Source organism: Cavia porcellus, unplaced genomic scaffold (genome assembly GCF_034190915.1).
Source record: "Cavia porcellus strain 051 isolate PalLab524CR breed Dunkin Hartley unplaced genomic scaffold, mCavPor4.1 scaffold_5, whole genome shotgun sequence".
NCBI lineage: Eukaryota > Metazoa > Chordata > Mammalia > Rodentia > Caviidae > Cavia > Cavia porcellus.
In genome coordinates this window covers 71,300,275-71,327,593 of record NW_026947488.1, presented here as the reverse complement: position 1 = coordinate 71,327,593, position 27,319 = coordinate 71,300,275, and the positions used below count along the sequence as shown (strand labels likewise).

General features: G+C 33.6%; 1 protein-coding gene across 3 annotated transcripts; it reads left to right on the top strand.

Annotated features, from left to right (window-relative positions):
- LOC134475893 (phospholipid scramblase 2-like) lies at window positions 1-25,168 on the top strand. Of its 3 annotated transcripts, XM_063247941.1 has the most exons (11): window positions 1-118; window positions 508-679; window positions 1,928-1,980; window positions 2,914-2,994; window positions 10,245-10,612; window positions 11,846-11,888; window positions 14,808-15,028; window positions 15,145-15,306; window positions 20,245-20,406; window positions 23,065-23,085; window positions 24,726-25,168. In XM_063247941.1, the coding sequence occupies exons 3-11, from the start codon at window positions 1,962-1,964 to the stop codon at window positions 24,753-24,755; spliced, it is 1,107 nt and encodes a 368-aa protein (XP_063104011.1). In that variant the 5' UTR covers window positions 1-118; window positions 508-679; window positions 1,928-1,961; the 3' UTR covers window positions 24,756-25,168. The 3 variants fall into 3 exon arrangements, with proteins under 3 accessions (XP_063104011.1, XP_063104012.1, XP_063104013.1); XM_063247942.1 differs by lacking the exon at window positions 508-679; XM_063247943.1 differs by lacking the exon at window positions 20,245-20,406.
- Window positions 25,169-27,319: the final 2,151 nt, after the last annotated feature.

Sequence of the window (27,319 nt, the reverse complement as noted above, 5' to 3'; positions counted from 1 at the left end):
GCGATTCTTGGAACTCATGTCTGTGACTGCATTAACAGCAAGAGCTGAGCCAACTATGTTCTCTTCCCCACTCCAGGCAAAGAAGTGGGACCAGCAAGGATGCTCAGATGAGGCCTAGGTGATGCTGGGAGTACACAAAGTTCTTGTGAGCTATTTTCTCTTAGAGTGGAGGATTTGTGGTGAAGGTCTGGGATGGAGGTCCAAGAACCCAAATAACGATTCCCCAAATAGAGCAGAAACTCAGCAAGGAACCCTTGCAGAACACCTGACCCCCTCCCTAGACCTTTCTAATGACAAAGTGTGTTCTGCCAGAAGAGACTTTTCTGGGTTCTGTTTTCATTTAGCTTCATTGCTTCACAGCTCAAAGGGCAGCCCCTAATGATAGGCAGAAACTGGGTCCCCCAGTTCCTGTCAGCATAATAGAACAATTAGTAAAGCCTGTTGTCATTGAATGTTAAGCATTAATTGGAATTATGACTGGAACACACGGTATGCTTGACATTCTAGAATACCAGAGGGAGACATACAAAGGCAGAAGGGATAGATGGCTTAGTGGCTGTATGTTCTGGAGTCAGGCTGCTGGAATTTGAATCATGCCTCAGCTACTTTCTTCAGCTTACTTTGTCACTGAAACTGTGTAATACAAGAGATACAAGATTTAAGACTCCTGTGTACTAATGTAAGTTTCTACTGAAGTACCTAACCACACCAGAAGTACTTAATTGAAAGCTATACTTTATTATTTCAAATATTTTTGAAGTCCTTGCTGTATCTAGCTCACTCTGTTTATCTTGCAGTCTTATAAGAACTGTTATTCTTGTTAGTATGAGCATGACTACTGCCCAGTTCAGAAAGAGCCATCTTTTCTTCTGGTTCCTATTGGTTTTCTTCTGGTATGAGATAGGAACTATTGGGCAAATTGGGGCCTTCTTCTCCTGTCTTGAAACTTCCTAACAGCTGAATTTTCTCTTAATGTCATTGTGACATACTCAACAACTGCAGGCTTTTTAATAATCAGAAGACTTAAGGAAATTAAACTACGATTGAAAAATGAATGAGTTTCTGAAGTTGGATAGATAAGTGGCATATAAAATAGGTGAGTTGTAGAGCAGTATCTCTAAAGGAGCTTAGCTTAGAGATGAAGAGACATTAAAGTTATGCAAACTGGCCCCCATGCAGTTCTCCAGTCTCATCTCTGTGGACATCCCCTTCCTGTGCTCTGTAACCTCAAAGGTGTTTTAATTTTTTGAATGAGCAATGGTATCTTTAGCTTCGAGTCTTCTACCTGTGAGGTTCCCTTTACCCATAATATCCCTTGTCACCCTCCCATACACATATACCAAAGACCTGTGTGGACTCGTTGATTTTACAATTTTTTAAATTCATATCTAACTTTCCCAACAATGCCACTTCCATTATGACCACAAAATCCTTTCTTATAGCATCATGACTTTGATTTATGGTACTTGAGCATTCTGTATACACGATTTAATTTTCTTAACTGTCTATTCTCTGACTGCCGTAGAGCAGTGCTCCAAAGTGTAGTATTCACCTTATATCCTCTGTGCATTTAATAAATACTCCTTGAAAGCCACACAAAAGTAATATGCAGTAAAGATTTGCATAGGAAAAAGCTATATTTACTATAAATGCATGTGCACACACATACAGAACAGCACTATATTAAATGATTCTCCACTTAAAAATCAGCACTTTATGGAATAAATTACTAGCAATCCTTCTTTTCTTTCTCCAAATTTAGTTTTAATACATATTTAGAAAAATCTCTTACATGGCCTAGTAAAAATATGTGATCACAAGAGTAAATTTAAATTCAACATTTTCTGTTTTGCATAAAGGGAATATCATAAATATTGTCTCTCATCAACTTTACTGAAAGTTTTCAATTATATTCTTTTTCTTCCAGTGAAATATGAAGATGAATGTAAAGATTACAAGTCATGAATCATTCTAATTCAGGTAGTTAGTGAGTTGTATGTCATTCAAAATCCACTTTTTTTCTATAGGTAGTTTCTTCGTTTATAAGGAGAAAATGAAACAACTCAAATTTATGAAGAAGCAGTGGAGTACCAAAAAATACTTTTGGGAAACATGACACAATCGAATGACAATAATTGCCATTAATTTTTCATTAATAGTGAGACAAAGAAAAGCTAAATATTAAGATTAGTGGTTAATATGTTGCACAGTATAATCTATATTTCAGGCACTTCAGTTTTCATTTTGTGTTTTAATAATAAGGGTATTGAAGTCATACTAATTAACAGAGAATAAATTTGTCAGTTCATTATAATAACATCCTAATATACATTTCATCACATACATATGTATGTAGGATTAAATGAATACCAACTATAATATTTTCCCTTTCTTAAAATTCTAAACAAAATGTTTATATAACAAGCATATAATAAAAGATTTTTGCCTTATTAGCAATCTAAAGTACTCAAAAGAAAAATACTGTGCATTATAGATATCAAATATCAAATCTCATTTTTTAAAATGATCTTTATTGTTTCTATTTTTGTTGAAATAGCTTAAAGAATGCATCTCTTACTATAATTTCAGGCTTGATTGATATATTAGATAGTCTTGAGAACCAAACTCCTTACTTCACCACATGAAGACTTTGCATCTTAACTATTGGTTTTATAATACAAGTGTGTGTATAATTAAAGTGTTTTTACATGTTAGAAACTTTAAGTTACTTTCATTCAATTTAGAAACATTCATTTGATCATGGTCATAGTCACCTTTAACTCTTCAATTTTGAATAAGAAATAATACATCCATGTGTATATATGTGAATTAGCAGAAATAAAATGTGTCACTGCACTAGGTTTTTTATATATAATTTATTTAAACATATATTTATATCTTATTGAATTGCAGACACCCAAAAGTATACTCCTCATCCAGCAAAAGAACAGACGGCTAAGCCTCCCCCTTGTTGTCCATCGTTAGAACCAGCAGGTAACATATATGACAAAAGAAGTAAAGTTACTAATAATGAATTCATACTCCCTCTCGGAACTGAGAAATAAGCGAAAGTGGTTTGGATTGAGTGACCTATGGTATTTCAGAATATGGCATTAGAATAATTTGGGGAGCTTTTTAGTATCTGTCCAAGGAAAGGTTCTGATCTAGGTAGGGTATTCTTTGCTAACTGAATTTCTGCTTTGTGTGGAAAGTAGTGTGAAATAATTCAACAGCAAAGAAAGGGATAGGGCTACAATTCAGACTTCCTGATAAACCCACATGATTAAATGGGTGGAGTGGTCTTGGAAAGTCTTGGAAATTTCACAATAGAGACACAGAAAATATCAGATTGGAAGCTTGAATAAGACAATTTTCTATATTCATATCATGTGAACATAATATGAAAACAAATGATTTTATAAGTAGAAAACCATAAGGATAGTACAAATGTTGTATCTACTGGACCACAGCTTCCATTAAGGTAAAGCCATGAGAGCCCAGAACCTACAACCAGGATGACCCAGAGATGCTCAGTACAATATCTGTGGACTGGTTCATGTGAATAGCTAAATTATGAGCAAGACATGAATATGCAAAGGTAGGAAATTGAGCCAAACTTGTTCATGCATTAAGGATTATTCAATTCATATTAATTAGCAGATAACAAGCTTAATACGTTTAGTGTAGTTAAATATTGTGTCTTTCATAGGTCAGAATCAACTTTATTTTACAATACACTTGATTAATCAATTGATATTCCCAAGGTTAAAAAGAGAGAGAGAAGGAGCAGAGAATGTGTGCCTTTTAGTATTTTTTCTTAAAATTACACTAAAAATGTTTGACAGCCTAATTACTCCTGATTTTCTTTGCACTATTTATATTTCAAAGAAGTTACATTTTTATTTACAGAAAAGAATAAAAGGTATAAAGAAGAACTGATAAAATCAGTAGCTAGTTTACACTTAGTAAGTGAAATACAAGTCTGCATATAAATTCAACCTCAAAGTACAGATAAGTGAAATAGTATACTGATCACTTTATTCACCTATTCTGAAAATTCTGATCGTGTATTTAGGTGATTTGTCCCCAGTATTTTTGAGTCAGGCAGTACTGTATTGGGAATTGTATTTAATGAGAACAAAAGAAAAATGATAAAGCTGTTTGAAACTGAAAATTTAAATCAACAGAAACTTGGTTAACTGTAAGAAATTCTCATTTTAATTTTATAACACTTGCGAAAGCTTACTGTCATGTAGATAAGGGATACTCTGTACCTCTGAGTAATTGAGTCATATGACTATGTAGTGGGGAATGCATCTTATTTTTTAACCGATGTATAAAGAATTCAAAGATTTTCATTAGAAAAATGCAATTGTCAACATCACTAGACTTCTGGAAGTGGCAAGATTTTGATTTGTGCAGATTTGCATGTGTGTGGAAGAGCATGTTGGGGTTTAGAATGAATGGTGATCTGATTAGGTTAAAAAATGCATCCATTTTGTTTCTTTCTCTAAGCAAAAAAAAAAAAAAAAAAAAAATGTGTCCTTGGGAACTGAATGGTGAGTTTAATTTTCTTAAAAATCTCCCAGTAGGTTGTAGATCTCATCCTGACACTTGCAGCTAAAAGAATATGAACAAAACAAGCAACAAGACAGGAAGGTAGTAGTTTTTATCCATGCCTGCTCCCACATGCCATCCAGAAACACTTAAAACACTAGTAACAGAGCACCATCCCAGAAAAATTATATCAGACCTCTGAGGTCAAAGGCTGGTAAATTTTTAATGCCCCAAATGATTCTACCATGAAGCCAGGGTTGAGAACCTCTGCAGTAAATTCTCATAGGGTTTGCATTCAGAGAATTATTAGCAAATCTGTATTCATCCAAGCCACTTACAGAATGATTTAATCCATCTGATAGCTAACTAAGTATACAAAATTAAATTCAGATCTAATAAGACTTGAGAATTTGTTAGGAAAATAAATAGATTTTGTTTCACAACACCATGGCACATATATTGGTGGTATAGGTCATGATATGACAGTACTTTTAACAATAATGGTATCTTAAAATTGAGAGCTCACAGTGCTATAGGCATTGTTCTCAATGCAAAGTTCATGTGGGTTACATTATTTAAAATCAGAACTTTTAAGTAAATATTGTGACCTCAGTGTATAAGTTTTTTCATAATCAATCAACCATAGAATGAAAATACTCAAAAATTAAATTTTATCACCATAGAACATGTACAGACTTTCACTTTGACATAGTTTCCTAAGCGATATGCTATAACAGCTATTTGGCATTTGTCTTAGATACTAAACAGGAAACAATTAAACATATACACTAGGGCATACATAGATCATTTGCAATCTTTGAATCCATTCATATAAAATTTGTTCATTCTTAGGTTTGATACCTCAGGACATTCTAACCAAGCTCCTGTAGGCACTAAGGGGCCTTTGAATTATTAGATATCCTCATTATTTATGTAGAAAAACTGAGAAAATTTTCATCAGGCTTCAAATTCTGTGTTCTTTCCTTAATAGTCATGTGTGTTGTTTACCTTGAACGAGTTTCAATAACTCAAAGCCTTCGCCTTCGCAGTAGCTCAGCCTCAGTTTTAGTTGGGGATAAAATGTTCCAATTTACATTCTGCTGGACTATAAAGAAGATACTAACTGCAATATTTTGCAGGTAATAACTGATATGTATTAGGTAGGAAATTAATAATATGTCAAATCAATTCAGATTTATATAAATAAAATTTTTATCCTATTTTAGATAATTCAATGTTTAATCCATTAATTAGAGAAATAAGCAACAATTTTCTCTCTCTCTCCCTTAAGAATTTTGAGAAGAATCATAATATTAGCCATATATCTAATTAAGTCAGGTCTCCACATTCACACTGATTCATCTACTGTTTGATCTCAGCCCTGAGGCCAGTTCTCTTAAAAACTATAAATCTTTTCATACGAAAGTTAGTGTTCCACGTTTATTTCAGTACTTTTAGGACAAAGGCCTATTTTGTCCTAGGGAATATTTGAGCCTCCTTTATCTGTTTTTTTTAAATTATGTTTTTTTGTCTCCGTTTATTCTTTTTTGTAAATAATAAAAAATAAAAACAGTGATAAAAAAGTTCAAACAAGATAATAAGAGAGTAACAAAGGTTAATACATTGCATATTATTATCTTCAAAGTAGTTGCTCAGATTACAAGATATAAGTGTGAAATGGATCAATAATATAAACACAAATCTTATTTTTCAATGAAGAAGCAGATATAATACTAAGTATAGCTACCTTAAACTATCTTGTATATATATATTTTTTTTTCTTTTCCTTTCTGTCTTTTCTTCTGTCCATTATCTCAGTTTCTCTTTCTTTTTGAAAAGTTTCTTCCAGTTCTACAAACTATACAACTCATGTGCTTTTTGTACATCATTTACTCTTTCAGCTTCTCACACTAGGGAGAAAACGCAATGTTTACACATAAGAGTCTGATTTATTTTACTTGTGACTGTTCCTAAATTGCATCAATTAATCTATAAAAATCTCACTTTTTCTTATGACTGAAGAGCACTCCATTGTATAAAAGACCATATCCTTTTTATTATTTCCTCAGTTGATGGGCATTTGATTCCTTATATTTTTTCTTAGTCTTAATCACATTAATTTCTGCTCTGACTTTATAATTTCCTCTCTAGTATGAGCTTTGGGTTTGAATTGTTCTTCCTTTTCTAGGAGATTCAGATTCAACATTAAATTGTTTATTTGGACTCATTCTGTTTTCCTGATATGAGAGTTTACTGTTATAAATTTCCCTTCTATGACTTTTTTCATTGCATTCATAAGTTCTTATATGATGATCAGCATTTCATTTAATTATAGATATTTAATTTCTTCCTTAATTTCTCTGTGACCCATTGGTTATTCAGGAGGATGTTATTTAATTTCCATGTGTTCATGTGGTTTTTGTGGGGGTTTTTTTGCCATTGATTTCTGATTTCATTGCACTGGTCAGGTCAGGTAATATACATGGATAATTTCAATTCCTCTGCATTTACTTAAGCATATTCTACGGGCTAGTATGTGGTTTATTTTGGAGAATTGTCCCATATGCAGCTGAAACGAATATATATTGATGTAATAGAGTGAAACAACCTGTAGACAGCTACTAAATTCATTTGTTCACACGTTTTGTTTTAATTCTGATATTTCTTTGTCATTTTATTGGTCTGGTTGATCTATTTAATTGTAAGAGTGTGATCTATTTAATTATTAAGGTGCTCCATTACAGTTGTGTTAGTGCTTATTTGATTGTTCATGTTCATTCAAGTTTGTATTATGTAGTTGGGTGTTCCAGAATTTGATGACTATATAGTTATGATTGCTATATTTTCTTCTTGGAATCTTCCCTTAACAAGTAGGCAGTGTCCCTCTTTGTCTCTTCTGCTTTGAAATTCACATTGTCAGTGAATAGAGTAGCTACCCTTGCTTTATTTTGGGAACCTGTCACATACAGTATCGTTTTCTGTCCTTTGACTTTGTCAGTGAATTAATTTCTGAGTTAAATTTGCTTCTTAAATGCAGCATATTGTTGAATCATGCTTCATAACCCATTCTGCTGATCTGGTTTTTTTTAATTGTTGAGTTGAGTCTGTTTATGTTGGTGGCTACAACTGACCCCAATTGGCATATTTTTTCCGTGTTATTTTTCAGTTATTGCTTCCCTGTCTTTCCTTTCTGATTAACTGCTTGCTCTCCTTTGTGGCTTCTTTCCATTGGTATTCTTGTGGCTGTGGTCTTCATTTTCTCTTTCTAATATATGCTTAAGAGCATTCTGAAGGGTTGGTTTGGTGGTCCATGAATTTTCTAAGGTGTTCTTTGGCATGGAAAGATCTTATTTTTCCATCAATTTTGAAAGATGGTTTCGTGGGGTATATCAATATGAGTTGGAAGTGGTTTACTTTTAGGGTTGGAAATACCCTCATTCTAGGCTTTCCTTGACTTGAAGGTTTATGTTGAGGAATGTGCTGTGATTCTGATGGGCTTTCCTTAACAGGTTTGTTTTTTTCTTTTCTCTGTTTTTAATATGTTGCTCTGGAATTTTGATTATTATAAGTCTTGGTGTAGTTTTATTTTGATCATGACTGTTTGGAGTTCTACATGCTTCCTTTATTGGTATGTTAAATTCCTTATTCATGCTTAGCAAGTTTTCTGCCATTATTTCTGTGAAAAGATTTTTATGGCACCTATGCTGTCTCCAGCTTTCTCATTGACCCCAGTCAGTCTTATATAACTCTTCTTTGCTTCATCTTATAGCTGTAGGATTGATTTTTCATGGTCTCTTGATATTTTTAAGATTTTTTTCATGATCACTAGCTGCAATTCTGTCCTCAAGATCTGATATTCTTTTTTTTTTTTTTTTTTTTTTTTTTTTTTTGTCTTTTGATCGGTACCGGGGATCGAAATCACGACTGCCTGCTTCCAAGGCAGGCGATTATGCCGCTGAGCTAAATCCCCAGCCCCTAGTCTGTGGTATATACTTTCAATGGAGGTTTTAATCTCTTGGATTTCTGTTTGAATCTGTTTCATGGATTCTGTTTCTTTCCTAAGTTGGATAGTTGTGATTTCCATTATTTTCCTAAACACATCTATTCTTTTACCTGTGTCTACTCTAATATCTTTGATTTTAAGTATCATTTATTTTTATACCTAAGAGATCATTTTCTCTATAGCCTTTTCCAATACTTTTGCTATTGTTTCAGAAAGTTCCAGTGTTTGATTTCTAATGTCATCTATCTCATTGTGATCCCCACTTGTCCTGGTTGGGCTGGAACCTGAGGCTGTATTTTGCTTCATCATCTTATGATTTTATATTTTTTATTTTATTTCGTTTTGTTTTCTGTGTCAATGTTTGTCAATCTCTTACAGTAGATAGCTTTATCACTAGTACTGGGGCTTCCCTAGGAGATGTCTATTCTTCAGGGATGTTGTCTACATGTAGGTGGTTTTTTATAGCTAACCCAAGAGCCTACCTTCCCAATTTGTAAAGGATGCACTGTTTGGCTCAGCACAGTCCTTTGGTACTGGAGTAGTCCGCATAAAATCACAGTGTTATTCTACAAGGAAGAAAAACTGATGATAACATATATGACATCTTGGCTAAATCAGTACAGTTAGAAATATCAATTTCAAGTACAGGTTAGTTACTGACAAGTTATGGCAACTATTAACCTGATACCTTTAACTATGGGAGCAACTTCTAAAGTTGTATAACAAGGTCGTTCATATAACATGTGCTTGTATGCAGTGATTTTCCCCTTAGTGGAGTGACTTTGCTTTGTAAAATGGAGTAGGGAGGATTAAGATGGGTAGGGATAAAACAAAGTGGTGAATGAGATAAAATATAGTAGAACCAAGATTGGAGGTCAAAGAGTGATCACTTGAATTTTGGGAAGCAAGAAAACACAGGAGATAAAGAATAAGAGAAAAAATGGAGTAATCAGAAAGGGAAGAGGCAATGTTTACTCATGTAAAAGTATAAATTCTCGACATACTTGAGGAGAGAAAAAAAGATTTTCAGTAGAAGAAAACAAAAAAAGAAAAGTGAGAAATGTAAACAGTGAAAAAAGGAAGGAAGAGAAAAAATGAAAAAGAAACAAAGAAAAAATACAGTCACAAAATACAAAACAAAATGAAGTGCAACAACATAGGAAGAGGACAGCTAGTCTGATAAACTAGGGAGAATAAAAGTAGTAAAATGCCCTTGGTGTTCACAGTTCTGTGACAGTGTCCAAGTCAGAGCCCCTAAACGTTCTGTGTGCTCCAGCCAAGTTTGTCATAGGGTTTTTCTGAATGTGGAGCTGGCTTTTTAAAAATATTTGTGGGGCACCTTCCTTTAAAATCATTACTTTGTAAATAAACTCATGAAGCTTAAATGTAATCATGTATTTACAGAGAAATATAAAACATATATTTATTGAATTTTTCTCTACTCTGCTTGTAAACTACTGAACATTTTTGACTCTTATAACATTTTCCTTGTTTCTGAAATTTGTCTCCCAGTGAACATATGTTGTTAAATTTTGAAATTTAAATTTTTAAACTAAATATCATATTGGTTTTTTTAAGGAGTAAGAGACATAGGATAGGAATACAGCATGGGATAAAACTCCAAGCAAGCCAGGTTAATCCCAGTAACTCTAAAATTAAATTATTTCACTTGTTCCTATTTTAGGGTCTTCAACAAATACTGGCCACTTCACTTCCGAGAAAGCTTGTCAAGTTCCTGAGGACCTTTGGAGTCCAGAGTCTGAGGACTCTGGACCCCAACATGCACATTTAGGTCACCAGACTGGCGCCTCTGATCTTCATCATTTTTATCAATGTCTCCATGCTGGTTACCTTGACCACAAGGGTGCTTATCTGGGTTCTCACACTAGTACCCTATACCTAGAAGCCAGCTCTTCTGCTACTGAACAAGCTGGGTTTCCTGTCCAAAAGCAGCCAGAATGTATTTGTTCAAGTGTACCTAAAAGAGGCCTTCAGATGCCAGCACAATCATTTGCATTGAACAGATCATCTGGACTGGAATGTTTAAATCAGGTAATGTCCAGTCCATAAAAATGACTCAAGGGAATAAGTTATCAATATCTGAAATGGTAGAACAACAGTATCTGCTAACTATCTAATTCTTCTAGGTTACATTCATTTTTAAAACCAAATACAAATGTATAAGATGATGGTGTTACATTATATTGATTTTCAACTTGTGATAATAGCCAATCGAGAATATTCATTAAACAACTTTTTCTGGTTTTTGTCATGAGCACAATACTACGTTATCCTATGTACACCTTATATAAAATCTCTGACATTTTCATATAATTATCATCACTTTTCACAAGACTTTATGCATCTTGAAAGGAACTTATAGATTAAGTTTAATTAGTAGTATTCAATAAAGACCTAATAGTTTATGTATAAACTGACTCATTTTAATAACCAATAAGATTATGCATATATAATGTTGCTTTTTTCTTTAGAATATTAGTTTTTTAAAATATGAAACATAAGGAAGTATGAAGACTACTATTTTGCTGTACTAAATAATAGTGAATTTTGGGACGTGAGGTTTAACTTTCATTTAATGTGAGAAATGAGGTGCATAAAATATGATATAAAGTTCTGTGTGTTCAATCTGTAAACAAAAGTTTTATGATGTGTAACTGGTTTTTAATAAATGAGGTGGTCTTTGGCACACTCTACTGACTTAATTTTTCACTAGAACAGGATAAAATAGCAATTTTAGCCATAATTATATTCTTTGAGAAATACTCTAAAGCACACATTTTCCAAATCAGGATCTCATACATGGCTTACAGAAAATTATCACCTACTACAATAGCTAAAGCCAAGTACACTTAAAATTGGAAATCTGTAGTAAGATAGAAATTTGAAGGAGACAGGAATATAGCTCAGTGGCACAATGCCTGCCTGGCAAGCACAAGGTCCTGAGTTCAGTTCCTCATACACACACACACACACACACACACACACACACACACACACACACAGAAGAGAAATCTTTTTAACTGAATAAAAAATGTTATTAACATTTCTTGAACTTCTTCTAGATACAGCATTGTTGTATGAATTCCAGTGTAAATTATTTTATTGATGTAAATTTTCTTACATTAATGAAAATTTCAATAAATATTTTACCTATTAAAATATTAAAGTTAGTTTTTTATGAAAGCCTAATACAACATTAAATATTGCTAATGTTAAGTACTGATAATTGTTTATATACACTAAACTTTCTTTTTCTTTTACTAGGTAGATCTGATTCTGGTTAACCAGCAAATGACACCTCTGAAAGGTGCATATTCGGTGCATTGATGATACTTTTAGAAAGAGAAGACGTTTTTACAGCAAAAGGAATATTAACCACCAAAAATATAGTGCTGTAATTCATGTGGGACAGTTAACGAATATCTGTGTCCACAAAACAAAAATGTCAACATTACTAGCAGTTTATTTTTGAAAATTAGGAGTCAAATTCTAAAATACTTTTACTGAGCATATATTCTCAAAACACTGACATTGGCTTAGAAGGAAAACAACTTAAACTTACTTTTGCTTTCCTCCTTCTCTACAAATCATTTTGAATTAGTCTATCACTTTACTTTTTCTACCACTGTAGTTTTGAATTTCAGTTTTGTGGTCAACTTGGAATTGGCATAGAACCACAATGACTAGTTTAGTCACATCAGTAAATTTCCAAAGACATTGAACTTTTTGAACGGATAGGGTTTTTATGGAAAAGTTTTGTTCCTGGCAACACTTCCTTAAAGGAGTTCAGATGAGTCCTGCAAGATGCTGGTTCCATGAACTACCTCAGGTAGAATCAGAGGCCTGCAGCATTGGAAGAAGGTGGTTTGACGTTGGATGCCACCTTTTTATGAGACCACTACTGCTCCTCTGAACCTGATGCAATCTCAGGTGTAAGAATAACCTTAGGAAGCAACTAGATAATTCAGGACAACTGCCAGGGGAATAAAATCTATATATATGTAGGAAACATGGTATCTTTCTTTAGATGAAAAAGTTAATAAAAAATTTTCTGTTTTGTAGACTATGTCCTTTAAAACCATCTTCATCTGTTTGCAAGTTCCTTTGCATTGATGGAAATTAGGACATAAATTGTACAAGATGAGGAAGAGATTTTTATTTTATAATTGTTGCTCATTATACTTATTTATTATAATATAAATGATTGAGCATGGACAGTTTTGTTTGATTTTGTTTAGCTTCTCTAAACTAAGACTTCTTTGGAAATGAGGTTATTATTTGATAATTTGTATTCTAAATATTTGAATATAATTTATTCTGTAATTTATGCTATAAAATCCAAGTGGCCAGATACCATACATTATACAACACATCATGTATCTTTTTAGATTTATAGACCTTATAAATGTGAAATGTGTTTTTTTCATGAAGTATAGTCTTCAAAGTTACTTTTATTGAATTCTCCGTTTTTTTAAAAGAGATGTCCTAAGTTTTTTTAAAAGACATGTCCTAATTTTTCACTTTTCTCCTAAATTTAAGGCCTATACTACTTTTTTATCCTATGAGTAGTATAAAAAAGTGATCCGGCCTGCAGATCAATCTATGAAGAACTCCTGAAGGGGGAACGGGTATTAAATAAAAGACATGGGGGAGACAAAGAGAGATGAAAGCAGGACAAAATAATCTGATCAAGCTTCCATTTATTCAGGAAATGATCACACCTTTTATAGGCTAAGGGCAGGAAGAGGTTAAGGGGGTGAATACAACAGGGTCACCATCACATCCGGATATGTGACGTAAGCAGGAGAGGATTATGGTTAATGTAGGCAGATGCAGTGCCCATAGGAGAGAGAGGCAGGGAGGCAGCAATGGGCTGTCACTCAGCTCCCTACAAAAAAGGTGACGATTGCTCAAGATTTTATACAATCTGAGCATATAGCCTACAATTGCATTTTTTCTCAATTCAAAGCATATTAGATCTGAAAGACATAAGTATGGAATTCTTTGGTTTTGTTTTCACTTTTACATATACAGAATAAAACATAGAGATTATATAACACATATTGTAACAAAATTGAATGAGGTGAAATTACTAAAGATTAAGCTTAATGAAATAATCCTTTAGATGATAAATATTTTCAAAACCAATTTTTTTCTTCAAATAAATGAGGTCAAGGATTATTCTTTTAGTCACCAAGTTCATCTCTGTCTAAATCTCCCCAAAGATGTTTGAGGGAGTTCATGGTGATAGGACTCCTACTGGCCTTCTCCACCAGACTAACGTTTGCTCCATATGCGTACCTTTACAGTGTGATTTTGGCCTCCTTTCTTATAAACTCTTGTTATTTTGGTAAATCATCCAATAAATTATAAATCTAGTATCTGAAGGCTACGCACAAGTTTGAATATTGTTAGTTTCTAGATGAAAAAAAAAGTAGTGTTTCTAAGTTGTTGGTTCTTTTTGGGAAGTCCTTGGTAAGATATATTTCAGCACTTAGCATCATTCTGTTTGCTCAACAGAGATGAGCCCCAGAAAGATGCAGAGACCTCTTAATATACCCATTACCTGTGTAGTCATGAGTTAAAGTTCTGATTTCCAGACATCATCTCCTCTGATTAACACCCATAAACTACTTACACCTGCAGCTAAGCTTAACAGAAATGCTCTGGCATCAATGTGATGTTCTAATTACCTTTCTATTTTCACTGTTTTCCTTTTCACATGTGTGCACTGAAAATAAAATGTTACTACCATATTCAAACATGGCGTAAAAAATAGACCAATGTATGGTTTCTAAAATGTCTCAACCAATTTAATACAAGTTTTCATAAAATATGAATATGATTAGTCACACTTCTATAACTCCTCCATAATACATTAACACTGTACCAAAAGTGGGCATTTCATTTTTACTCCCTGCACCATAGAGACCATCTATAGCATCACATTTGTCCTCTGCAGCTAAGTCTTACTATGTGACAGCACATGGAATAAGGAGAAAAGAATTACTTTTTATGGTTTACATAAAGGCTCAATTTTTCTTACTGGACTAGTTTCTTATTTTCTTTTTTTCTCAGTTTGGATCACTTCTAAACACCTTTCCTTTTTCTTATTCTTCTTCCGCTCAAAGTCCCATCAAACGCTGATACAGTTTGAAGTCATAATATATAGGAGAGATTCACTACTCTCAACAAAAGATCATGAATTCCCCTTTTATGTTTTTAGGCTTTTCAGGCTTTCAAACTAATAATGAATATGAAATTAAGGACAGGGTTGGACAGAAACTTTTCTCGGCAATGGAAGATACTCATCCTGCAATAAGAAATTGCTTTGGAAAGTACAGACCTTTTACCATGAGGATTACTGATAATATGGGCCGAGAAGTTGCAACCTTGGAAAGACCACTGAGATGTGACTGTTTTTGCTTCCCATGTTACCTTCAGAAGGTCAGTGTGCAATTATCAGGGAAGTTGGTAAAGTTCTTCAGAAAGAATTTTCACTTTTTCACTGAACACAAATATTTATAATTGGTATTTTTTCTTATATTCCTTTGTTGCTGCAGCTAGAAATCCAAGCTCCTCCTGGTGTTCCAATAGGTTATGTTATTCAGAAGTTCCACACCATTCAGCAGAAGTTTATCATTCAAAATGAGAAGAAAGAAGATGTACTAACAATTATTGGCTTTTGTATTAGGTGCACATGTTGTACAGATATTAATTTTGAGGTAAGAAATGTCATGATATTTATAAGATTTACTTTTATAATGTATGAAGTACATCATTTCACATAAATCTGAAAATACATTATTTTATATTGATATTTCAAAGAGAGACAATGTGCTGCCATATTTAGTTTTAGTCAGAGTGATGTTCACTGTTCTTATTAAAGATTAGTATTGAATGGAAAAAATGCAGCCATGTAGATAAGTATATAGAAACTAAATATCTAGCACTTTAACATCTAAACATTAAAGATGGTGATTTCTATATGATAACATTCCATGTTACTAGTCCTGAGGAGGTCGAAGTAGGATTATTGCAAGTTCAAGACCAATCTTGACTACTTATCAGATTCTCAAAAGTATAATTAATAAAAAGTTGAAAACAAGGAAAAATGCAACACAAAATAGAGCAATAATTTGTTAGATAAAAATCTAGTTGCCCAAGTTCATTAATTATTCCTTCATCTGCATTTCAACTGTAGGTACTCTAGGTCATTCTCAAAATTTGTCGTCCTTATTGCCCACAAAAGGCCCAGTGCTTCCAAAATAACTTAGCAAGGTTGTGGTGGTTAAGGTGGAGTGTCTACTTGATTGGCTTTGGAATTTGCCATGGGGGATTATTTGGGCATGCTCTGGGTGTGTCTGTGTGGGTCATGAAAGCATTGCCTTGGGGTCTCTGTCTGCTCTCTTGCGCTTTCCTGTACAGCACTGTTCTTCTACTCTGCATTCCAAATGGCATGAACTAAGCATCTTTTCTCCATTATACCCTTCCACCAAAATGTTCTTGCTTTGGATCCTTATACCATGTACTGACTTTCCTGTAACTGTAAGCCAAATTAAATGTCTCTTCCTATAAATTGTGTTATGGATTGAGTTCCAGCAACAAGAAAAATAACCATTATAGAAAATTCATACTGAGATTAGGATTAACTCCAGAGAGAGTCCATGAAATCTATCTTCAAACACCATAGGGATAGGTCTGCTCAGGCCCTCTGCAATTGACATCTTACCACCATGTGTCCCAGATACGGAACTTGCAGTTACAAGACGTATTAATGTTTGCTCTACTAGGTTTCATTCAGTCTTGTTTTGGTTAGAGTCTAACCTCTTAATCCTTCCTTTTGGAAGGAGAATTCTTACCATCTCACACTGTACGTTGGGTTGTGTAATTTGTTTGTGATTATTAACAGTGATTCACAAGCAAGAGTTTGCCTCGAGTCTCAAGAGTTTGCCTCGAGAACAGACATTGACTGACTTTTGAAAAAGGTTAGAACTGTACAGTGTTTGAAACACTGCTGGATTTCTGGTTGTATGCAGGTATGAAAGATAGTTGCTTTATGTTGGAAGAATTATGAACTTGATATGCTTTTCAATATGGAGAGTAAGTATGATTCAGTCATGTATATTTGGATATAAGGTTGACAAGGGGTAGAATGTGGTGGTTAGGTTGGAGTGTCAATTTGAGTGACTTTAAGATCTTTCTCTAGGATACTGGTGAAGCACATTTCTGGGTATTCCTGAGTGGGTCAGCTAAGGGTGGTCTTAAATCTCTGTCTAGTATCTTGCCCCTCCCTCTCTGATACTATTCTTTTACTGTGCTTCCTGGCCGCCATGAATTAAGCATGATGTTCCTACTTGCAGCCTGTTTACCATGTAGTTCATCTCTCAAGACTTAAGCTAAATTAAATGTCACCTCCTTTAAATCAGAGGTGTCAGTATTTTGTCCCAGCAATAAGATAGCAGACTAATACAAGGTTAATACAAAAGTAACTTCTTTTACAATTTTTCCCTAGGTTCAGTTATACATAAAGTATTGAAATAGAAAAGGAAAATATGCAACGAAGTTCTGAAAATATTGTATGGAAAATTCCAGAAGTAAATAATTTATTAAATTTTAAATTGTATGCCATCCTGAGCACTGTGTCAGAATCTTTTGCCCTACACTGTATTTGAATCTTCTGTCTGCATATGAGTCATCTCTTTTTCCAGAGTATATGCTATGGAATCATAAAGTCAGTTACTTAGGCAGCATTCTTGATAAAAGTTGGTTACTGGATCAACTATATTGACATCTTGCCACTGAAGTTCCAATAATCTTTATGTAGAGGCCTAACCCTGAGGCACAATTTCGACACGAGTTACTCCCTTTTAAATTATGCCAAATAATCAGGAAAACTTTGGGTACAATACAATACATATTTTAAGAGAGTGCTATAGTGCATGCAATTTTTGGTTTAATGATTAATAATTTTTACTAATCTTTTTGTGCTTATTTATACACTTATCATAAGCATGCATTTACAGAAAAAAGCATAGAGTTCAATACTATATGCAGTTTCAGGCACCCACCAGGGATGCAAGGATGTGCAAAAATTACCCAGTTATGATTCTCTGTTATCTATGCTTTATCCTTTTATGAAATTAGTTTATTGTATGCATATATGTATTTACTACATAGAAGAATTTTCTTAGAATGTTTTATAGTTGATGAACCAACCTAATAAACCCAATAGTTTTAGTTATAAATGTTTAAAGATAGGAAGATTTTTTTTAAAACTTAATGTTGATATCTTGTTTCTCCTGGAAAATCATACAGTCTGATAAATTGGACCCTCTTTTAAGAGAAGAAAAAGAAACATCCTAAAGCTCAGTAGGGCTACCCTTTTATGGGAAGATAAGTAGTCTGGCAGTCTCTCTACATCCCTGAGATTTTTCATTATCTAGCTTTATTCTATCACATCTATCTGTCTACCTTTCCTATAAACTTTGATTCTTCTGTTAGAATCTGATTACATACAGGTGAATACTTCCCCATATAGATGTCATTTTCTAAAAGAGATAGTCTTAAGAAAATACATTAGTGCAGCAGTGTGTGGGTAATACATGTATATAATACTTTATGTGAAAGTATGTATTTCCCTCTGCATGAGGGAATCGCACACTTGTCATAAATCTAGCAAAGTTTAAAAATAAGGTACTTTCAATATTTGAGGAAAATAATATTCAAGAAGAATATTACCAGAAATTTAGCTGACATGTTTTATTTTTAGGAATAAGTGGAAACACTTTAGAAGCATTGTGAAAGATTTTATAGTTAACATTTAGAAATTAGTTTTTATCTACCAACATTTCTCTATGTATGACTTAGCACCTATTAAAATTTAGAGTGGAATTGTCCTCCAAATATCCCACATATTCAGATGTTGAGCTTCCTAAAGGTATCATGGGGTTCTACAGCCATCAGTGAATTAATTCATTGATACATTTATAGCTGAATGTGCTCCTAGGCTTGGGGACCCCATTGGAAAAGGCGGCTCACAAGAAGCATTCTTAAAGAGGGTATCTCACTCAGTCTCTCTGCTTTTCCTGGCTGCCGTGGATTCAGCAGCTTTCCCCTGCCAGGCCCTCCTGCTTTGCCATTTCTGCTTTTGAGCCAACTAAAACCACTTCAACTACGAACCAAGATAAATGTCTCTTTCTTTAAACTGTTTATGACAGATTTGTCCCAGAGAGAAGAAAGATAATAGAGACAGCATCAGTTTGGGGATGTAATTCAGTGGCACAGTGCCTCATGGCAAGCATGAGGTCATGAGTTTGATTTCTGGAAAAGTAAAAAAGAAAAGAAAGAAAGGAAGGAAGAAGAAAGGAAAGAAGGATGGACAGCAACATCTATCTGTAGTGACTTAATTTCTGTCTTCTGTGAATTGATAATACCTAGGCACCATACCTGACAGTTTTGAGAAAATCACATGATTCATTTTCTACAGCATTTATGATGAAAAGACTGACATTTTAAAGCAGAAATTAGTATGATGTACTCATGGATGCTGGAATTTCTAGTAGAAGAAGATATAAAACCCTGAACCACAGCAAAAGTGGATGTTATTCTAAAGGAAGAACTAATTCAAGAGACATTTCTGATGTACCAGGCAGACTTATTCATTCATTTGATGTCAGTTGATGATGAAAGAAAATTTGCAGATAATTATTATGCTTTATTATTCAGATGTCACATATTTAAGAACCTAAAAATTATTATTGGCCAAGTTAAGAATTTTAGGGGTAAACAATTGATATATGGGAAAGTTAGGGATTTGTATTTCAGTCATTTTGGATCCTAGTCATGTAGTGAAAAAGGTTAGAGAATTTTCTATGTACAGCAGTTGATGGTGTGAGATGACTTTCCTATGGAGGAGCAGGAGAGAGCCAAATAGACCCTCCACCTGAATACATGTGAGTTTTTCTCCTTCAAGGAATTTTAGTAGTGAAAAAATCTGCCCATTTGAAATTGATATCCCAAAGCAGTTCTGTATTTATGTTTGGAATCTTGTACTCATATCTTTGTTATTAGTATTAAATTATTAACATTTGCAATGTCTTTATATAATGTGAATATATATTTTTTCTTTTATTATTTAAACTCATTAGATATCTAGTCTTTCTCATATAGTGAGCAAGAAACATCAAGTTGTGTATCAGTTATTTCCTTTGTTCAAAACTGACAATACTCTTTTCTAAATTGTTAGCATTTCCTGTTTTTCCCTGGCAGTTGTTAGCAGTGATCCCTCCATCACTTTTAAACTTGCTGCTTATGTGGACTCTGTATGCTTCTATTAAAGTGGAAATATAATAAGTACTAGAATTTTTATCAAAAAATATTGTAAACAGCTTTTGTTCTTAGATTTTGTCTTGAATCAATTAAATTATTATTGTCTTGTATAATATAGAAAATGTTAACTATTTCAGCAAAAATCTCATATCACTTATATGTACAATGAAACAATTTTTCATATAATAGCACATATGTATAATACAAATTATAGATCATAGTTACATATGAGCATAATGTTAATACAGTATTTTTAAATTTCATTCCAAAATTGAAAGCAGATTTGACATGATTCTCTAGACATCTTTCAGACTTTATTTTTTGCAATATAGGTTAAATCACTTGATGAAAAATACATAGTTGGCAAGATTACCAAGAACTGGTCTGGTGTTATTCCAGAATTCCTCACAGATGTTGATAACTTTATGATCCAGTTTTATGTAGATCTTGATGTGAAAATGAAGGCTGTGATTCTTGGTGCGTGTTTCCTCATTGTAAGTCCACTCTTACACATCTTGCTTCATAAGTAGTTTCTCTAGTGTCATTCTGAAATGATTTAGTAAGCTATATATTCTAAAATGATCCTTGATTGTTTTATAGAGTGATCTCCTTTTGTTCCTACTTCTGAAATTCCATTTGAGAATGATGCTCCAATTTCACAGATACTCAATTTCTGTCTGAGTTTGCTTTTTCACAAGGCAAGAGGACTTTATCTTTTTGTGCAGAATTCCTTCTTTTAAAACACAAAAGTAGTGTTTTGGAGAACATCTTGAATCTGAGCTTAAGTGAAAAAAAATGAAAGGGATAGTTTGTCCTGTTTTACTACTAAATCATCTATCATAGAAGTACAATAGCGGCATGTGCACATCAAGCATCCAGATCTATAGGTTGATAGGAAATATGTAAGCTGAAACAGTGATTTTGAGCTTTAAAAAATTCAAGTGCCAAAAGAGAATGATATGTTATTTCCAGGAAAATTCATACTAGGGACAAGATACTACAATTTTTAGTGAAATAAGTCAGACTAAGAAAATCAAATGTCATAATCTTTCTTTCATTTGGAAATGTAGGGGGAGAAGAAATAAAGTTAGTGTGTGAAGGAGAGAGGAGAAAGAGAGAAAGGAGAGAGAGAGAAGTAGAGAGAGAGAGAGAGAGAGAGAGAGAAGGTAAAGGAGGAAAGGAAGAATGAAACCCCACTAGACTGTGTAAATTATGCAATAATAAAAACAAAGCCTTAATTATGAAACTAAATCCCAGTTCAGCTAAATCAGAAGATAAATCAGAAAATTATGCAGCGCAATTTAATTCCAGTATGCAACTAAAGTTGAGAACTATAGGAACAGCAATGGTTTTCCACCATTGAAGTTACCATAGCTCTCACGTGCAGGTGCACCCACACACACACACACACACACAAATAGCTGTCTGTTTTGTATGAAAATATTATATCAAGTCACTGCAGGTGAGTCCCAGCCTTAAATCAATCCAGAGGTCTTAGGTGATTACACTGTTCTGCCAAGTCTGAAACACCAGAGGAATATTTTAAACACTGATTTGTGAATGTAGTCAAGGTGTAAAAATACACACAGAAAAGAACCTAGTTTCTTCAATAAATAAGTTGCAAGGAAAATAGAAGTGCAAAGCAAAATAGACTTAATGAAGATAGATAATAAGTCATGTTTGCATACCATGTTTGCTTTAAATTTCATTTATGAGACATTCAGGGAATTTTGACTTATTATTTGATTGTTATGAAATTATTATTAGATGTGTATGAATAAAATGGTAATTATTAAATAAAAAGTAAGATGATCCATACTTTTAGGAACATTTACTAATTTGCTTCTGTATACAGTGGCTTAGTATCAAATACTTGCTTTTAAATATGGCAGCAAGGAAAGATGTATGGATCTAGGGAATGGGTGGACTACAGTTGGTCAAATAAAACACTGTGGAAGGTAGACAATGGGAAATGGGCTGAGAGACATAGAGGATTGTTAAGAAATGACTATGGTCTTCTTTTAAGAACCTTTAAAGATATAGTTAGAGGAGAGAAATACACTCTTATGTGCTATCACACAGTAGAGTAACTATACATAACAATAATGAACTGTGTATTTCAAAAGCACAAAAACTTTTTAATATTTTATCCCCAAAGAAATTATAAATGTTAAAGGTGGTAAATACGCTTAACTGATTCAAACACTGCACAATGTGTATGCACGAATTGAAATACTCTACATATGCATAAATTTTTTGTGTGTCAATTCAAACAAATTTTAAAAGCATTTTTAAAGGTTAGAAAGTTTTTAGGGGCTGGGGATTTGGCTTAGCGGCATAAGCGCCTGCTTTGCAAGCGCATGGTCGTGAGTTCGATTCCCAGTACCGATTAAAAAAAAAAAAAAAGGTTAGACAATTTTTGTAGACAGTATTTTGCTCATTGAAAATCATTTAATTAACTGGTCAGTTTAAAATAAAATAGGTATAAACCCAACTTCAGAAAAATAAATCCTGGTTAGCATGTAGGAAATGGATTGAAGAAAGGTAAAATTGCAATAGTACAATTCAAGTGATTGGCAAAGTGTTAAATTATTACTGTTGAAAGGATAAGAAGCACAACTGATGTAAGAAAAAGGCCATAGGAAGAACTCAGTAAAGGAAGGCTCTGGTTAAACAGTGATGAAGTGGGTCAAGTCGGGGCATAGGAGATAAATTGATGAGAGAATTAATAACCCTGAATCAAAAAAGTTCCACCCATACTGTATTCTTCCTCTAATATGGCTGTCGTTATCTTCAAAAATTACCTAAATTTGTAAACAGATATCCAGTCTCAAGAGAATTTTATGACTTGAAAAGAACCACCAAAACTTGAGGAAGAAAGAATAAAGCAAAAAGATACCAAAAGTAATATTAGAGCAATTGGCATGCAACTAATTAAATTAATGCGTGTATCAACAGATAAGTAAAAGTAAGTGGTTCAAACATTATTAATGGAAAGGGGAAGCTCCTGACTCTCCCTAGGTTTACATATTTAATATTTTGTGTAACTGGAATGTAACTGATCGTGACCTGTTCCCTTAACTTTCTGTATCTGAGAATTGATCTCTGTTATGTTGCTAAAAACTCATTTCTGTATTTTTGCCTTTATCCAGGACTTCATGTATTTTGAAAAGGTGAGTATAACAAATAAAAACAAGAATATGATGGTCAATTCATGAGAATAGCCTCAGAAAACTTGAAGTCTGTGCTCTGAGCTACTTAGAAGTAAAACTGAGTGATTTTGTTTTCTTTGAGATCATCTGTGCAAATGGAATTGTAATGCCTGTAGCTTTATTTGTACAATTTTGCTTTCAAATTATGGAGGTTCCATCTCTGGCATATAAATTTTTTATACATTTACTGTGGATTTAGAAAAAGGACATAGTAGATTTTACATTTATGAATGAATCTTCCTATAAAAACTCGTAATATAATCTGTGACTTATTTTTCATTTTAATGCAAAAATTAAAGCCTCATTAAAGAGCAATAATATAAAAATAACTACTCTATTAAATGTAGTTGCGATTTATTTCATATAAGAGGCTTATTGCCATTTTGAAAATACCATGTGTTGAAAAGGTGGTAAATAGCCAGTTTTTATTTTGTTTGTCAATATGATCTAAAATTACTCAGTATGGATACTTTTAAGTAAAAATAAAGTGGTTTTTTTGGGGGGGGAATCATACTACATTTAAGTACTCCTATTAAATAATCTAATATTTAAGTATTATTTTAATACCAAAAAAATGAACAGTCAATTTTAAAAGATTTTCAACAAACAAATGAATGGTTTCCTGCTAAAGAAATACTCCATCTAAAGACCTGCTTTCTTCAAAAGTTTAAAAGTTTATTATTGGAATACTATTTGTTTAAGCCCCATAGTCTAATAGTTGCGGAACATGGTAATGATAACATTATTCAGGTGTCAAGGAAATGAAAAAAAAAAAAAAAAAAACATGGTTCACAGATTGTAAACTTCAACATAGGGACATCAAGTTTTAACACTAATCAAATATTTAATAAAAAATTGCTCATGCAGCTTTTCACATTTGGTTTTTATGCCTGATTGAAATGTGGGATTCAGTTAAGGTGCCTATCCAATCCCCCAGTTAAATGAGAGCATATTCTACTCCCTTTCCCATTCAGTATCTCCTTTAACAAGAGCACAGTCAGACAATATCTTGTAGTAAAACTGGTGCTACCAACCAAGATATTTCTCTGCTCAGAATTAAAGGAATTCTGTAATCTGCTTTATAAGGAAGGCTAGATTGAGAAAAGAAATATGCAGTCCATAATCTCCTTCATGATAAGGCAAAATGGGTTTAGAACATAAATTCTTGTGAGAGATTCCCTTCCATCTTCAGCAGAACTCCAACAGCACTATTTTTATCGTAGTTGTGAAGGCAAACAGCACTTCACAATCCCAGTACCTCAAGAAGTAGTTAAGGAAACACTGGTAGGACTGGGGATGTTGAAGAGAATCTGTCTTTTAACCCCTGGAAGCTTGAACAACTCATCCAGTGCCACATTCCAAAGATGCAATGGAGCCACGGGACTCCCCTGTAGTTTATTTTGGCAAAGAAACATGCCATGTAAACCAGAGGTACTGGACATAAGTGGATCTTAAGCCATTAATTGTGCCAGTTAGAAAATAAGAGGCATTCCAAATTGCTGAAGGTGGCAAAATCAACACAAAGTGAATCTTAGAGGTAATGACATCTCTGGGACAGCTATGCTGTAACTTTCATTTCTTCCCTTTTTTTTCCCATGTAGAGTACTCTGCCTATCTGTAAGTGGATATAAACTACAACTGATCTTCAGTTTCTTCTTTATTTCAAATTTGCAATGAAGATTTATGCAGAGACCCACACAGTATCATCAGAGCCCATTTAACGTCTGACACAAGGCAAACATCTTCTAGCTCAGAATTCACATTGATTAAAAACTATCAAACACAGAAAGTTAACTATTAAATTAAGATAAATCCAAAAACTGAAGCATGTGATTTAATTTGTAACCTCAGTGAAAGCAGTGGCTTAAAACATGGTTTGAGAGGGTCCCCTGACTCAGGGGTAAGGGTGGAGAGAAAAGGTGGAAAGGGAACACCATGATGGTACTGAATGGAACTGTGTTTTGATTTTTGAGAAGTAAATTCTATAAAGATGATCTGTATCATCCATTTTGGTGCCTATTTAACCTTTTGGTTTCTTGTACAACAGAAATAAAGCAATATTGAAACATGCATTGTCCAATTTATTTCACTTAAAAGTACAACTTCAAGGCATATCTATTTACCTAAAAATATCTCGTTTTGTTTTCTTTATGACAGAGTAGTGTTGCATTGTATTAAAAATCACATTTTCTTTATCCATTCATCTGTTGATGAGGATCCAAGCTATTTCCAAGATTTATCTATTACAAATTTGAACTATAAACAGTGATGCCATATATCTCTAGGGTATGTTATATTAATTCTTTTGAGGAGAGCCAACTGGAACCTTTAATTTTAGTTTTCTGAGGAATCTCCACACTGATTTCCATAGTGGCTGGACCAATTTATACTCCCATCAATAATGGTGAATGATTCCTTGTTCCCCACAGCCTTACCAGTTACTGGTTGATTTTTTGATTAGCCATTCTTCCTCTAGTTAAATGGAATTTCAGTTTTGTTTTACTATGAATTTATTGAAGGACCAGTGACGTTGAATACTTTTTTCATATATTTATTAGCTGCTTTTACTTCTTCTTCTGAGAAGTGTCCATTCATGACAGATGCCCATATTTTGATTGACTCTCACATATTTCATGATAGGTTTTAATTTTCAACATATAAATTGAGAAGAAAGTATATTTATTGAAACCATAACAGAGTTTCAATTTTTATCTTTCTTACATACAAAATATAATCATTCCATACATACAGTCCTCACAGCTTAACTCATTTCAGCATCAACTATGAAATCTAAGTGCAAGGACTCATCTAAGTATCATATATAATAGATATGGTTAAGAAGGTATGATTCGTCCTGAAGAAAATTCCCCTCTAACTGTGAATCCGTGAAATTAAGTTATGTGTTTCTAAAATATAGTCACAGGACAATCTAGGATAGGCATTCCCATTCTAAATGACATAAGAAAACATAAATGGCTAACATCTCCCAAGTAAGTACAAAGTCAACAAGGCAAAAATTAAGTCTGGAGGTTGAAAATAATCTTCTTTGGCTATCTGTACTCTCTGTTGAACATGCTGATCTGGGGTTTGGCTTTTAAGATTCTAGGTAACACTGTCCTTACAGAGTTTCTGGAAGCAGGGCACATTACTGCTCACCATGATTTTTTTCTCAAGATTGTGATTATCCCACCATCCCTACCTGAGCCACAAATGGGCAAGAGAGGAACTTTGCACCAGAATTGGGAGACAGATTCAAGGTTTTGAAGGGATGAAAATTCCAGGTTCAACGGTTTTTCTAGGCCTCTTTTTTGAAGTTCTGCCCTCAGGGACATAGCACTCTGGCCCTGTGATAAAAGTGGCAGCCAAAGAAATCTCTAAATAAAATCAGAATAATTATGCATTTTCTTTTAAATAGCATCTGGCTTGTTTCTGGTCATACAATTTCAAACATTTCTTGAGCCATGCCCTTGAAAACTCTCCAGTTATAAAGTTACACATTTTTTTCAAGTTGGGTTTTTTTTCAGTTCTAAAATTCTGCCTCATTTGGTTTATAATTTCCATTTTTAATTTCTCTCTTCACATATTTTTCCTATACACATTCCAGAGAAACCAGGTATATCTTCAAAGCTTTGCTTACATTTTTATTCAGAGAATATACTAACTGATCTTTCTAAAATTCTTCCATCAACAAGGGCTTCTGTACCCCATCATCAAGTTGACACAGTAGTGATCCCAGGCTCATGAGATTTAACATATGACTCCTTTGGAAATCAGGCTATTGGTTATTTGTGCTCCATTTTATTTATTTTCTTTTTATTTTGAAAGTAGAAAAATACAACAAAACAAGACAGAACAGAGCCAATCAAGACAGTGCAGTGAAACTGGTACAGAATATCAGAGCAGGATACCGGGATAACAGTAATATGCACCATAGCATATCTTGTTCACAGTAGTTGTCCATTCAGTCAGGTATAGCAAAACCAAAACAAAAAAAACAGAACATGATAAAATGTGTCAAAAGAAAATATTGAATAAAACAAAGCAATCAGAACAAAGCAAAACAGTGAAAACAATATTTGCCTTCAAAGAGAAGATGGAAGGAAATCCCCCGTATTTGCTATGTTGCATACAGTCATCCTCCCAGCAGATGCTTAGACCGCTGACCCCAGGTCAGTATAATCAGTCCAACAATACA

What these genes read in the sequence shown, in the direction of transcription:
- LOC134475893 (XM_063247942.1), top strand. An exon ending in GCAAATGACACCTCTGAAAG is followed by an intron (nt 11,889 to 14,807) that starts GTGCATATTCGG and finishes TTATGTTTTTAG; the next exon opens with GCTTTTCAGGCTTTCAAACT. An exon ending in TTGGTGCGTGTTTCCTCATT is followed by an intron (nt 20,407 to 23,064) that starts GTAAGTCCACTC and finishes GCCTTTATCCAG; the next exon opens with GACTTCATGTATTTTGAAAA.